The following is a 15005-nucleotide window of genomic DNA, read 5'->3' as shown; positions in this document are numbered from 1 at the left end:
GGGGATAAAGGCGCCAAAACGCAGCGTGGGGAAGAGAAGCGGACACATTTATAGGTTCATGTCCAGGGGCGGCCTCAAACGTTCAAACCAGACCAGACTTGTTCGTGCTGGGCCCAAAAAAAAAAGGCCCAGTTAGCAAAAAAAAAAAAAAATCCTCTCCTGTGCTTTGTGGAAACGTACACCTAAGTTTGCCAGTGTGTTCAACCCTGAGTTGCTGGAAGGTGAATCCATGGCGAGGAACTCGTTAGAGGTTCCACTTTTCCCTTGGGTGGTATGTTCAACGCCCCCCTTGGCTGCGCAGACAACGTGTTCGATGGAATGCCCAGGAGAGGAGGCTTGTTGGTTGTTTTCTTCTGATGAGGTATAGTATCATCTTGAGCTCATCCCTTCTTTTGCAACGCGGATGCACAGTTTAATATCTCTTCTTTCATTGTGCACAATTGCATATGTACAGTTGAATGTCAAGTAGTTTAGGGTTCCATTGATGCATAACAATGTTTAAGACTTCCATACAAAAAAAAAACGAATTACATTGTTTAGGACATATATTGCAATATTGTTCGTTCAAGAGCAAGCAGATGCATAGTTCAATATATACAGGCATTATTTAGGACTTGGATGGGTTGACCCATAGGCACGGCTACTCTGCAGTTTTCTAATATGGAGGTGGCCCTGTTGCAATAGCTTGTACTTATCCATTTCCACCTAACTCAGCTGACCGCGCATAATAGCATCTTCTCCTAGCTGTGTTGGTGCCTGCGGCCTGAAGCCCATGGGTGCCAAGGAAGGTTTCTCTCCGACAATCACTAGAAACTCTGGCGCGGCCGTTGCCGCGCCTACCTGAGATGACCAGTGTATTTTGGTCGTTTTGCGCCCTTGCTTCATCATAGTTGATGTGGTAACGATACGTTTAAGCAATGGAAATGGTATTTAGTAAGTAAAAAACAAAGATAAGCATCAAGAATACTTTTTTAGGAGAAGCAATGTATCAGGCAGATTTGCCAAGTAATATTTAATATATTGATTGAGTGAACCAGCGTATTGCAGAGCTTGCCGCTATTCAGAACAACAAAACTGCAAAACCTCGTTTCCTCAGCCATTTCCTAGCAGCGGTGTCTTCAGAATAACATCTGCTTGTTGCAGGGGGTGAAGTCAACCATAAATTTGAGCAAAGTAATGAACACAAAATAAATAGCGTATACAGAAGATTGAAAGCTTGCATAGTAGTTTCTAAAATTATGCTTTAACCAAGGTAGTAATTATTTACCAAAGCAAATGAAAAAAAGTGGTTATATAGCAGCGGTTAGATCACAAATGGCAGTTCATGATCAATGTAAAATGAACCATGCATTATATGCTCAACGTAGCTGGTTCATGATCATCAAACAATATACTATATGCAACATAAGGCAAAGGAAATAACAGGAATCTGAAATACTGATGATGCTCTATAATTGGGGAGTAATAATTTGAATAGAGGGTCATGTTTTTTTCCGTAGAAGTCTTACCTTGCTTTCTCATGTTCATACATCATTGTAGCAGCAGTAGATGTTTTCCTTATAATGGCTATCTGCAGAAATAATTGGTGAGGCTCAAATTATTTTGGCACACAATTAGTAATTCATCCTGTCAAATGAATTTCAACATTAGAAAGTTTCAAAGTACAATTATTTGGTCGTTTTGGAGCCAGAAATATTTGAACATTGTGTAAATTAGAGAGTATCTGTTGTAGATTTCCGGGGGATTGTTAAAAGGTGGGAGTTTAATCTTCCCTTCCTTGCAGCATGAACTATATGTAACCTTTGTGTGAACAGATTTTTTTTCTTTCTTCATACCAGAACACAGCACCACAGTGTTGGCATTCATTATTTGCCTTGCCATAGTATGATCTATATGGATATGATGTTTTTAGGTGCTCGATATATATGGTAGAGAAATAGCTATTATTCATTGGATTGATATAGCATGGTGTTTTCTTTTCTAAGTACACAGTAGTTTTTCTTTTTCGCTCCTGTTTTTTCTCTTCATCTGTTTTGTGTAGAGCAATATCTACTTTTGAAGGTCTCTTAGTACGTGGAATTTTTACTATCACACATAATATTGTTCGAAGTACAAAATAAACTATTAGTAATTATTCCGAAAAAGTTGAAGTGTTGCACAAATATGACAGATTGGATGTCTATTTTGAATAGTTTCCATGCTCAGAACCATGGAGTTAAAAAGTAAAAACAGATGGAAATAAAGTACTTATTTATTTAATCAATATTTTTCCTAGTTGAACGCATCTATGTGATCTTGTCTGATTATATGAGAATGTAATTCAGATTGCAGCGAAATTATTTATGTATAAAATGAGCAAGATCTTGTTCTTCTAACCTTTTTCCAAAGAACTTTGATTGAGCTCTACACCTGCAAACATTAAATTATGTATTAAATTTTTTATGATATTAGTACTATATAACACATGAACTAAATATAACATGTGTATTGATTGCTTCTGCATGCATGAAGAACAAACACGAAAGATGTGAATTTTCCTAGTTGAATGTATCTTAGTGATCTTGAATGGTTACATGAGAATGTAATTCAGATTGCTTGTTCCTCTTACCCTTTTTGCACAGAACTTTGATTGAGCTGTATACCTGCAAACATTAAATTCTGTATTAGTTTTTTTATGAGATTACTTCTATATAATACATGAACTAAATATGACAATATAACATGTGTATTGATTGCTTCTGCATGCATGAAGAACAAACATGAAAGATGTGAATTTTCCTAGTTGAATGTATCTTAGTGATCTTGAATGGTTACATGAGAATGTAATTCAGATTGCTTGTTCCTCTTACCCTTTTTGCACATAACTTTGATTGAGCTGTATACCTGCAAACATTAAATTCTGTATTAGTTTTTTTATGAGATTACTTCTATGTAATACATGAACTAAATATGACGTGTATTTTTCTTTTAATAAATACTCATTAGTAAGTCAGAACTCCATCTCGTGCACCATGCTTGTAAAAATATAATTCTGTTGACGTCATTTGCAGAATAGAAATTGGATAGTGGTGAATGAAGCTATACGTTAGGCTAGGCATTTTGTCGAACACTTGCAGGTAGTGCAGGTAATGTTGGTTGCCTTTGCGTGTGCTTGCAAGTCGGGAGTAGCAGGCTCTAGTCATGAGCAGCTCGACCGTCGGGAGTAGCTTGGCGCAGCTCGGCCGTCTTTTTGGCCCAGGCTTCACCTAGGCTTGGGGCAGGAGGCAACGGGTGGAGGGAACCAAGCGGCCATCGCTGTTCTCAGCATCTCGGCGATGGTCAGGAGCTAGGCGCAGGATGGGATGCCGTGGAGGATATGGAGCAGGACCTGGAGGAGGACGCCTATCCACTCAATGACTCAATCACCGGCCAATACGCTTCTGAAGCCGTCGCGGTCCGTGAGTACATCTCTGCCGCCGCTATGGCCTCCGTCGAAGAGCTGTCGCTCCACTGCTCGCGCCCCCATCTTCGTCGCTCCGCGCCGATCCGGCCCGGCGCTCGGCCCTTCCGCGGGGATGCTCAATAGCTCTCGACAGTGCTGGTAAGCCGCCGCCGGGGCCCCACACGGAGCGCCCGCTCCTCTCCGATGTGGTCGCAGCCACCGCGCCTGCCCAGGCGGTGGGCGGGGAGACGCCGGAGGAGCTGGATGGGGTCATCTGTCGCGGCCCGCTGGCGTCGGCGGAGGCGCTGCGGCTTACGCTTGCGGCCGCCGTGCTCCTCCCACTCCGCCTCGTCGCGGGGATGATTGTGCTCCTGCGCTACTACTTCGTGGGCCGCGTGTGAGGAGGAGGGCGGTCCTGCGCCCGTGCTGAGCGGGGGAGGAGGCCGAGGGCGCGGAGGGCGTCGCCGGGGTGGAGGAGGACGGCGCGGGCGGGGACGCGGCGGGGGTCGCGGGCGGCGGGACGGACGGGGAGGAGGGCGGCGGCGCGGCGGGGCCGGCGGGGACGGCACGGGCGGGGCGGGCGCCGCCGGGGCGGACGGCGGCGGCGCGGACGGGGTCGGCGGCGGCGGGGTGGTCGCGTTGGCCGGCGGCGTGGTCGGCGCCGACATCGCGCCCCGAACCCCCCCGCTGCTCCGGTTCCGGGGGAGGACGATGTCTCGCGAAGCTGTAGCCGTGGCCCTTGGTCTTCCGCGATCCCAGCCATCCATGGATGATCCGACGGTTGAAGTTTGCAGGCGACGTGGCCCAATGATATGCGCGATCCAGGGTCAGGTTTCGTCTTTTAGAGATACCCTGCCTCTTCCTTCTGTTCTGCATAGGCTGCAAATGTCTGGCGTCAGAGCTTCAGGTGACCCAGACGGCAACACTCAAGGTTGATGCCTCGCCGAAGCTTGCTCGGAAGATCCCTGATACACTATTTGGGGTGTTTTTTGAGGTGAGGCAGTAGTTTCTTGGTAGATGCCACTTTGATGGGATTTCGTAGCATATTATCAGAACAATCCATTCTCCTTTAATTCTTGCAATAACTAGCCAGGTTATTCTGTAGGAGATCAACCATGCATGAGCTGGTGGAATATGGGCAGAACTTGTTAGTAACAGAGGTATTTTTAGATATTCTCGACTGCATCCTGTGAATTTCAGCAAGTTAGATGTACGTGTCTTTTTTGGGTTCAAACGAAACAAAATACTATATTATTAGTTTCCGAAGGTTGTAATTTTGCCACTCTGCCAATTAAAGTCAACCCTGTTTTGCACTTTTGGTCTTCAAGCAAAGAATGGTTATTCTGAGCATAACTGTGAGTCATAATACACTACATACGTTTTCTTATGCTGTATAAGCTGGAGCTTGGAGAAGATAATATGTTTTTTTCTTTAGAAGTTGATACAAAATCTACGATTCAGGTTTGGCATAACCAGCTTCCTGGATTTTATGCTTCAGGTTTTGAAGCTGGAGGCCCCCATACTCCATCAAACATTCACCCATGGTCTACCATTGGAGATGACTCTTCCATTTTTGAAACAACTGATAGATCATCATGTTTCAGTCGAAACATTATAGCTCTAAGGATGGAGGTCCTCTGCAATGATTGTCCAGCTGGAGGTGTTGGCATTTACAACCCAGGGTTCTGGTGCATGGTATGACTTTATGTTGAATATAAAAAATGCACAATTTCACAAAATGGGAACCTCTATATATGCAATATCAGTAACTTTTATAATAGTATTTTACCCTTATGTCATCACTCTTTCTTTGCAAGACCATTAAGTTCCATGTCTTTTATCTTTTCTTTGAATATTTCAGGTAGTGGTAGCTTTGCATGCTCTGATACTAAGCAAATATTTTGTTTTCCTACCTTTCTCACTTCTTTTTTCAATAATGTTACAAATTCACCTTCCAGAACATTGAGGATGGAAAGGCCTACAATCTAGTTATGTACGTTAAGTCACCAGAGACAGCAGACTTGACAGTTTCACTAACAAGCCCAGATGGGTAACAAAATCTAGCTTCAGTCAATATAAAGTTAGTATCTTTTCTCATGGGTATAGGGAGTGGAGGAGGATACTTTTATTATTCCACACCAAATGAAAGGATTGCATTGGTGCAGAGTTGCTGGCACACCAAATTGGACCAAACTAGTGCACAAGTTGGTTGCTGAAGGAACCAATAGAACCTCAAGGCTTCAGATAACTACTAAGAAGAAAGGAGTTGTATGGTTTGATCAAGTATCACTCATGCCTGCAGACACATACAAGGTATGTTGTATTATGTTCCTTGAGGGCAGCTTATAATATATTATGGTTCTAGACCTTGACAATGAAAAGCAGGAAAAGGCCTAGCAATGTAAAAACAATGTGAAAATTTCATATAGTCGAATAAGCAACGGCGCTATTAAATATTACATGGTGAAGGAAAAATCTCTTATCAGGTATAGGAAGTAGAGTCCTTTTACATTCTACAATAATTCAGTGCCCTTTCCACTAAAACAAGAAATGTTTCTTATTACAGACACCCTGCTTGACTAAATTTATAATCTCGTTTATTTGTTTAGCATTCAATATGTTGAGATTTATTTCATTTTGTTGGAAATGAATATGTTATCTTTACATTACGGTCATAGTTGTCGTGCATGAGTTCATCAAAGTATTAAACAACCAATTCTTTTCTGCACACATAGGGACATGGTTTTCGGCTTTTCGCACAGATCTTATGTCCATGCTTTTGGATTTAAAACCACGATTTTTAAGATTCCCTGGTATGTTCTTGTTTTCTAAACTATGTTCTTGATAGAAGGATAGGACTTGAATATGGCATATGGCATTAATAGGAGAAAACTTGTAACCCCTCAGTCAACAACTCGTTTACATCAACACATGTACATATGGCATTGTTGGACACCACAACATAGAAGTTCTATTGTTCATACAAGGATAGGACTTGAATCAAGGAAGAAACTGGATGAGGCATGGGATTGCATGCTACCCCATGATAACAAAATAGGAACAACCTGCACTCAGAACCAAACTGCGGAGCTATTGGAGTACAGTCCTGTCACGCCACTAGGAGTGGCGCTGCTGAAAACAACTGTTGCACCAGCCTGAGTGGAGCGACAAACCTGAACTGCCACGCCAACCTCTATCGCAGCCCAGAATGCGAGAGACATTTGGCGCGGCAGTTCAAGTTTGTCGCACCACTCAGGCTGGCGCGACAGTGCCTAATGGTTGCGCTAGTCCGGATGGCGCGATAAGACCGGACTCCCGCGCCAATGTCTCTCGCAGCCCAGAATGGGCTGCATTTGTGGCGTGCTGGCGTGACTGCACAGACTTGTCGCGCCACTCAGGATGGCGCGACAAGGCCGGACTGCCGCGCCAACATCTCTCGCTGCCCAGAATGGGCTGCATTTGTGGCATGCAGGCGTGACTGCACAGGCTTGTCGCGCCACTCAGGATGGCACGACAAGGGCCTCACAGAACCCAGCATAATCTCACTAAACCTGGAGGGATTATCTGAAATTGTTGGGACAAATCATTCTAACATATATATCATATTCTGTATGAACTGATATTACAACCAAATCTGAACCTGGAGGGATTATCTGATCATCAAAATGCACATCTCAAGCTCTGAACAAAGTAAAAAATCAGGTTGTTGCTCACATTGGCCTATGGTTATCACAATGTTAGAACATGCTCAGTTTTGTCTGCCTGGATGTTCTGCCACTAAATGAACTATCTAGAGCATAGAAATAGTAACATCACTGAAAATCCCCAAGTTTAAAACTTTTCAATTTCACATCCTATTCATGCAAACAGGAAACGAGACCTTCTGCTAGGACAAAAACCTATAGTCCATTCATCGTCTCCACAATATATAAGTTGAATTCATTCTAGGCTTAACTATATACCAAAGTAGATACCAAAAACAAGCATATATTCCATTAGAATCACATATAAGCCACAATCATGTATAATCTTCTTGGACACCGCAACTAACACATCAATAGTCCATTACAAGCATATAGTCCATCACAAGCTCAAGTAGTCCATTACAAGCAGAAATAGTCCATCGGAACCACATATTGTCCATCACAAGCACAAATAAATTGTCACAAACATAGAAAGTTCACTAAAGTTCTAGTGGACATATTTAGAATAGCTTGAGGCACAAAGTGTAGCTGCTTCTTAATCTACGGCGGTGGCGCTGGTCGGGAGGGCTGAAAGGCTCATTGTGGCACCGTTGCCTTCTAGGGGCTGTTGGGAGCATGTTCCCGCTAGCAACGTCGGTGTGGTCACGAGAGCGCCGTTGTCGGCAGGGCGGAGGGGAAGCAGTTCTTGAGTCTAGAGGAGCATCTCGAGGTGCTTGCAACAAAAATTTAAAGTATTGAGGCATCTTTAAGAGCAATGTTGTGTACATCATGATGTTTAAGTTATATGATTTCAATTACATATGCTGACCTGGCTCGATTCGCCCTAAGTCTGCGTTGCTGGGGGAGCATCAAACATCTGCGACATCCTGAGAACCTGATAGCTTGGGTCATCATCTTCTGCGTTGTCTTGCTGGTCGGACTCTTCACTGGTTTGGGGTGATTGGATAGCTTTCCCCCTTGACAAGGCACATGATGCCGTCCTCGAAGTGGACCGCAAATGACTTCTGGAAGCGGAAGGCAAAGGAGTCATAGCAGTCACGTCACTGTAGTGAATTGGTGTCCGTGTGCTTGAAGTAGTGCCACGTGCACTCGAAGCTCCTTCACCAGGTACCTGTGGATCGAAGGCCTCGTCAGGGCGAGCCATGCAAATAAGCTTCGCGGCCATCCGCCTGCAACTCCAGTGGACCCGCTGTATTCAGGTGAAAAATGTTATGCAATACCCATTTCAAAGTATTACAAAGATGGTGACAACATTATGATTAACAAAAATATGGTAACCGCGACAAATGTCCTAAAGTGGCCCCCTCCGTTGTCTCCTTCGCTTGCATGAGCCATTGCCATGCCTGCCTCGTTAGCGAGATGCCCGAGTTGTTGTGCCTGATATGATTGAGTTAGTCCTAACATAATTGAAAATGTGAATATGTTTCTAAGAACACAACAATCAAATAGCATGATGTACCATGTAGTTCTGCAAAGGGTCCCTTTCGGGCTGAACTACAGCGCGAGTGATGTCATCGTACTCATCGATGATGTCAGCATCATCATCGGTGTCCGTATGGTCTTCTATAGGCTCCGTGGATGGTGGCGGCTTGATTGAAACTCTGGCCAGTGAATGAAACCAACGAAGGTATTCCTTGTAATGGTTGTTGTTGACGGTCCTTAAGTCAGAAATAAGACCGTCATCTCCTGCATCTTTTCATAATATTCAACCACCAAACATAGTTGTAGGACTTAACTCTAACCAATTCCACAAGTTTTGGTGAATTGTGATTTGCAGGCACCCATACGTGAAATACGATGAAAACATACACAAGATGCAACATAGATGCATAAAAGATTCAACCCTGCGTCACACTTACAAGAAGGGCCCATTTGACAGAGAAAACCGACGTACAAAGCCCCGGCACCGACATACACAAGATGGGGGCCCACCAGGCAGTGTCCAAGACGAAAGGCGGCGCCAGAATCAACAAAGTGGGGCCGGCCGAACCGCAGGTTCGGCTGAACCTAGATGTGCACCCGTCCAGGTGCATTTTGGCCGGTGATTCGCTCTTATCTTCCTGATGGCGGTTATCAACATTTCCATATTTAATTCTGGCGGGAACCGACCTCCTTGGGCTATAAAAGGGGACTCACCACTCACAAGACAACACACTTTGGAGAGAAGAAGGAGAAGGGGAGAGTCCACCTTAGAGCTATCTTTTAGAGAGTAGGCTAGGGAGTGTGCGAGGAGAAGTTCGGGAGGAGTGCCGGAGTTGTCGGCTTCCCTCTGCTTGTACCTCGGCGGATACGAGCCTCTTTCGAGTAAGTATCCGAGTTCATCTACTTCTTGAGTTCTTATCTGAGTTAAGCTTTCATTATCTTTTGCTTGCGGGATCATCGTCCGTCCTCGTGATGGCTGGTCCAGTCTAAAGGCTCGAGTCGTGGATGGAGTCGGGGCTAGAGTAGTAATCGATAGCGTGGACGTGGTGTCTGGGCTAAAGATTACCATTGTTTGCATACCTTCTCCACGGTCTGTTAGGGTAGGCGGCAGGTGGTGACAGCCCTGTCCGTCCTTTGTAGTCCCCCACGTGAGGGTTGAGTGTAGAGCTAATAGCCAGATACTCTTGGCAGACCAGGAGTAAGTCGGTGCCCAAAGTAAGAAAGTGAGAGCTGGTTTATCTCTGCTAAGTATCTCTTCTCTTAGACAACCACACTACCCAAAGTCCACCCTTCTCTCTTCCTCCAGGTAAACTAGTTAGAAGACCATTACACTCCTGTTCCTCGTGGAAAATACGATACCCTGAATACTTCCGGGTGAAGTGCTACAACGGTATTTTCGTGCGCTTGCAGAATTCTCTGTGAGAGTTAAGAAATACCAACAAGCATTTCTGGCACAGTTGCCGGGGACGAGCTTAACAACCCTGTTCCTAATGATTGCGCTAAGAAGTGTCAACAAGCATTTTTGGCGCCGTTGCCGGGGAACGGTTGCTGTAGTTATCTTCGAACCTAGTTTGCCCGTGTATCCTTTCTTTTACCTTTCTCTTTATTTTATCCTTTTTTCCATGGATTCCCTTTCTATCCACGAATTCTCTGCTCCCAAGGGCGAGTTCTTAGAGCCACCGCAATCTTCGAAGCCAATCACAGCTTCCAGCTTTGAACTCCGCCCTGGCTTCATAGCCATGGTTCGGGTACAATCCTTCTTAGGTTTTGATGATGAAAATCCCTACGAACACCTATGAGAGTTTGAGTAGCTGTGCTCATGTCTGTCAATCGTAGGCATGGCACAGGAAACACTTCAGTGGAAGTTGTTTCCTTTCTCCCTTGATGAGAGAGCGAAACAATGGTACGCCCATAATGTAGGGAAGGTAAACGGAGAGTGGGAAGAGATAAGAGACAGGTTCTGTCTTGCGTTCTTCCCGATTTCTCGCATTACTTCCCAACGAAAAGAGATCCTCGACTTTCGTTAGGATGAGAAGGAGTCCATTGGTGTAGCCTGGGCCAGGTTTTCCAAGCTAAGTCATGCTGGCCCTAACTTGTCTGTAACACCCTAATTTAATTTTCTTATTTAATAATAAATTTAATTGGATTTATTTAATTTTCTAAGGTTTATATGCTTGTCCTTGCATTTAATTTAATTTTCTTTCGCAAGTATTTAAAAATCTTTTCTAGGATAAATATGTTTGTGCATTCATGCTGGTGCATATTTTTATTTGATTGAGTGTGGTTTGAATTCAAATTCAAATTCAAATTTGAATTCAAATAGTATTAGTTTGGTTTGAAATAGGAAAAAGAAAAGAGAAGGAAAAACCTAAAACCAAATCCAGCCAGCAGCCCACCCAGGCCCGATCCGTTTTCTTTCCCCGCGGCCCATTTTCCCTTCCCAGCGTGCGGCCCAACCCGCGCACCACGGTCCAGGTCGCCTCTCCCGCGTCCGGCCCACCTCCCGCTCCCCACCTCGGCACAGATAACACCCGGTCGCTTGGCCCAGCACACAGCCCGCTCTCCCCCTCAGCCCGCGCTCGCGCCGTGCGAATGACAGGACGGGCCCATCCGTCGGCGCTGTTCACTCACCGCAGTGTCGCCCTCCCTTTCTCTGACCTGCCGGCCCCATGCGCTAGGCCCTCCTTCAACCTCGCGCAACGGCCGCGCCCGTCACGCCGAGATCCCCGGCGAGCTTTCTTTCCCGGGCACGCACGCCTAGGCCTCAGCCGCCCTATAAATGGGATCCCCGGCCTCTCCTGCATCCCGTCTCCACCCCAAAGCCGCCGCCTCAAACCCTAGAGCGCCGCCCGCCTAGCTCAGCCGTGCAGAAGCTTCACGCCGCCGCGGCCACGCCGCCCTGCTGCGCCACCGCTCCAGCCGAGCCCCGCCAGAGATCCGCCCCGAGCCCAGGTTTCACCCTGAATCCGCTTGCCCCGGTCCGAGCCACGCCCTTGTCGGAATTTGACCGAGATTCGCCGCAGGTGAGCTCGGCCGCCGCCGTGTTTTCCTCACCGCCGGTGGCTCTTTGGCCCCGCTGACCCCTGGTTTGCTCCACAGCCTCACCACAAGTGGAGCCGTGCCGCCCAAATGCCCGGAGGCTCCCTTCTTCGACCCCGGCCATGAGCTCCGTACCCCGCCGCCGCCAGAGTTCGCCGCCGACGTCCCTCCGCTGCAACCCCGGCTAGCCCGAGCCCTTGGTAAGCATCGCTCCCCCTCCCTGTCGCTTTTGCACTAGATTGGACGGGCCGTAGCACCCTGGAGCACTCAGCACACCGCACGCCGGCGGGTTTCGCCGCCGTAGCGCCGCCTCGCCACCCGAAACCTCCGCTCCGGCCACGGATAGCCCGCGCAACCACTCCCAGTGGATCACGCGTGCCACAGGCATGCCCCAGAGCCAAACCGCGGCCCAAATCAGCCACGGAAATGCCGGGACGGCTTCCTCCGGCGAGCTCGCCGCCGCGGAGCAGAGCTCCGGCGAGCAGCGCCGCCGCCCCGCGTGCCTTTTCCCCCCTGGCCGCCCAATCTCGTACCAGCGGTCCGGATTAGATTGCGATCGCGACAAACCCTGGCCCTCATATCTCGATCCAATGAATCAGATCCGCGTGTACCCCTTCGACCTAGACATTTTGTTAAAGAACCCCTCATCTTTCCTGGAATCAACCCGCGGTCTGCTGCAGTTCAAAAGTAATTGCACTCCAGTCCTATTTTTAGCGTTTAACCCCCTGATCTTTCCAGTTTTTGAACCCGAAGTCCAGGTCCTACCTTTTTATGCGCTAGCCCCTGCAGCAACTTGTTAATTAGGTTTAAGTCCCTAGTTTTTGCTCAGAAGCCCCTGGAAACTTAGATTTTCTTGCAGTTTAGCCCCTAGAACTTGTTTTAGGGCTAGTTTTCACGTTCTAGCTCCGTTTTAGGTGTTCTTTATGTCCACGCGATCGTTGTAATGCGTAGAATAGTTCTAGCCTAGTTTTGTTTGCTGTTTTTATGTATTGTTGTACTGTTTCTTAGTGTTAGCTCTTGTTTGCTTGTATGTTTATGTTGTGTATTGTTTTTGGCCATGTGTTCGTGAGTAGACGTTGATCCATCTGAGGAGCCACAGTACCAGTATCAGGAGCCATCTTCAGATCAGTTTGAGCAGCAGCAGGAGCAGTTTGAGGAAGGCAAGTATAACATGAACAACACCTATCACTTTAAATACATTTCCATACTGCATTTTAATACTGTATGCCTATAAGGACTTTCCTAGCCACTTTATTACCTTATATATATATATATATCCCTTGGGTTGCATTTTGGGTAGTTGTGCTAGGTTGCTGCGCTATAACACACTTGGTCCTTTTTAATTAATTTGATTAATGGTATATGCAACTTAATTCTGGGAGTGGCCCGTTTGAGTGGCTCACTTCTCGTTATAAAATGGTTTTGTTAGAAACATGGTTTAGGGGGCTAGAATGGTGCTTACTGGTGGGTTGGCCACTCTCCATAAGGACCGGTTCATAGAGCGACAACCTGTGACAACAGCGCTACCACAAGACTGGAATGGGACGGTCTTGGCGTAATAATTAGGTCTTTTTGGTTTGGAGTAACTTACCTGCAGGGCAAGGGTGGTAAGCTTCTACGACCCTCGTACTGAGTGGCCTCGTCTGTGGTATTCTTGACGCCCACTAGACCTGCTCCATAGTCGCCGATCCAACCCTCGCGGTTATTCCTTACCAACGAGATTCTTTATAAAGGCCTCGTAGTGTGCTTTCTAGCCATCTCACCTAAGGAAGTGTGATGAACAACTAGTGTAGCTCACGACTTGTGGGTAAAGATGTGCAACCTCTGCAGAGTGTAAAACTGGTATACTAGCCGTGCTCACGGTCATGAGCGGCCCAGATCCTCCTTTTGATTAGTGGGGTTATCTTCCTTTGGTTAGGGAGGTTTCCCCGGGTGGCTTGGTTTGGTTTGGTTTGGTTCTCAGTAGTATCATAATTAATTCTGATTAATTACTATGTAACTGGGTTTATGGTAATTCATCAACCTGTAGTAAATAGCTTTAATAAAATTTTGCCAAGATTAAAAGCTAATGCAGTTGAGTCAGCCAACCTTAGAGCCTCATAGTTTGTGTTATACTTGTTGAGTACAAGTTGTGTACTCTGATGAGGACATGACCAATACGCATATGACCAAGGCCCAAGCGAAGATAGAGTTCAAAGCCCAATCCACATTGAAGTCCGATTTATTCGCGAGTCCGGTTCGGACTGCAGGAGCAGGCCTCACGAAAACGGACGCCCAGGCCACATACGGGATCCGTTTTGGGCGTTCTATATATCATTGGAAAGCTAAGGAGATAATCTTTCCAACCCATCTGATCCCATATCAAAATACTCTCGGAGTCGATGGGAATCGTCGAAACAACATGACGACCAGAATCTGCCTGGATGCAGCGACGCCAGTTTTTGGGCCCGAAGGCCTTGTACTCCCTAGGGTTGCCTGGCCACCCCCTTGGCCCCCCCTAGCCTCTCTCTTCTATATACACAGAAGCCGCCATTAGGTTACTTGGGTTTTGCTTAGATTATTCTGTCGAGAACAGTTTCGCCGCCGCGTCGGTTTGTGAGACCCCAACTTTGAGATTAATCTTTCATCTGCAGAGTCACTTCAATTGAGCTGCGTTCTTTCGAGTTCTTGCTTGTGTTCTTCGTTGTGCTTGCAGGGATTAGCCTTCTTGGCGAGGTCAACTATGTTGTGACACGGTTGATAACCAGAGGAGTTGTGGTGCTAAGATTGCTGGATTCGGGTCTTAGGATCTGAAGCCGGATCGGTGTGTCTCGCTCCGCCTACAACGAGAGTTATCCAGAACCTGACGGAAGATCGGAAACCCATGTCCCCATTATTTGGTATTCAGAGACTCAGGTTTACTGTCAGGTTTCACATCTATCTTTAGTTTCATCAATTTCGCCATTGTCCCACAGACCACCAAAAAGCCCTAGAAAATTTTGTGTTCGTGCTGTTTTCCCATCCCATTAGCCCTTTTAAGCCATTGTATATTTTGATATCGGAGTCCGTATCATTGAGTTTGTGTCCATAGTCGTGGTCTTGTTGCTGGTTTAGATCGAGTTCTTAGATTGGTTTGAGTTTTGCATCGTGTCACCGTGTCCTTTTCCATCCCGTCATCACGTCCGGTTCGGACTTGTCTCTGTCCAGTTCGGTATTTTGTTGATATCTCTCGCACACGAACTCAGATTTTTGTGTTCTAGTACTTTCTGGAAAGCTTGTGAAATTATCTACAACTTTATCAATTGTGAGAATTCCAGAAAACATAGTTATCTGCGTCTAATCTGTATTGGAAGTCAATCTGTTGGTGACCTAGAAATTTCTGAGTAGTCTGTATTTCGGGGTCAATATCTTCTACTTCCTTTATCCAAAAGATACTTTCC

General features: G+C 46.3%; 1 protein-coding gene and 1 pseudogene across 2 annotated transcripts; one reads left to right on the top strand and one right to left on the bottom strand.

The window, feature by feature from the left end:
• Nucleotides 1-31: 31 nt before the first annotated feature.
• On the top strand, nt 32-5122 carry LOC120686005 (annotated as a pseudogene).
• LOC120686007 lies at nt 987-3905 on the bottom strand. 2 transcript variants are annotated; one of them, XM_039968171.1, is made up of 6 exons: nt 3085-3905; nt 2850-2883; nt 2609-2642; nt 2377-2409; nt 1509-1566; nt 987-1130 (listed from the first exon to the last, which is right to left on the bottom strand). In XM_039968171.1, exons 1-6 carry the CDS (start codon nt 3180-3182, stop codon nt 1061-1063), a joined length of 327 nt encoding a protein of 108 aa, XP_039824105.1. In that variant the 5' UTR covers nt 3183-3905; the 3' UTR covers nt 987-1060. The 2 variants fall into 2 exon arrangements, with proteins under 2 accessions (XP_039824105.1, XP_039824106.1); XM_039968172.1 differs by having other exon boundaries at nt 1509-1570; nt 3085-3425.
• Nucleotides 5123-15005: the final 9883 nt, after the last annotated feature.

Source organism: Panicum virgatum, chromosome 8N (assembly GCF_016808335.1).
Source record: "Panicum virgatum strain AP13 chromosome 8N, P.virgatum_v5, whole genome shotgun sequence".
Taxonomy (NCBI): Eukaryota; Viridiplantae; Streptophyta; class Magnoliopsida; order Poales; family Poaceae; genus Panicum; species Panicum virgatum.
This window is presented reverse-complemented; position numbering and strand designations above follow the sequence as displayed.

What these genes read in the sequence shown, in the direction of transcription:
- LOC120686007 (XM_039968171.1), bottom strand. Translation starts at nt 3,182, where the DNA reads ATGACTAGAGCCTGCTACTCCCGACTTGCAAGCACACGCAAAGGCAAC. An exon ending in CAAAGTTATGTGCAAAAAGG is followed by an intron (nt 2,643 to 2,849) that starts GTAAGAGGAACA and finishes TAATGTTTGCAG; the next exon opens with GTATACAGCTCAATCAAAGT. An exon ending in CAAAGTTCTGTGCAAAAAGG is followed by an intron (nt 2,410 to 2,608) that starts GTAAGAGGAACA and finishes TAATGTTTGCAG; the next exon opens with GTGTAGAGCTCAATCAAAGT.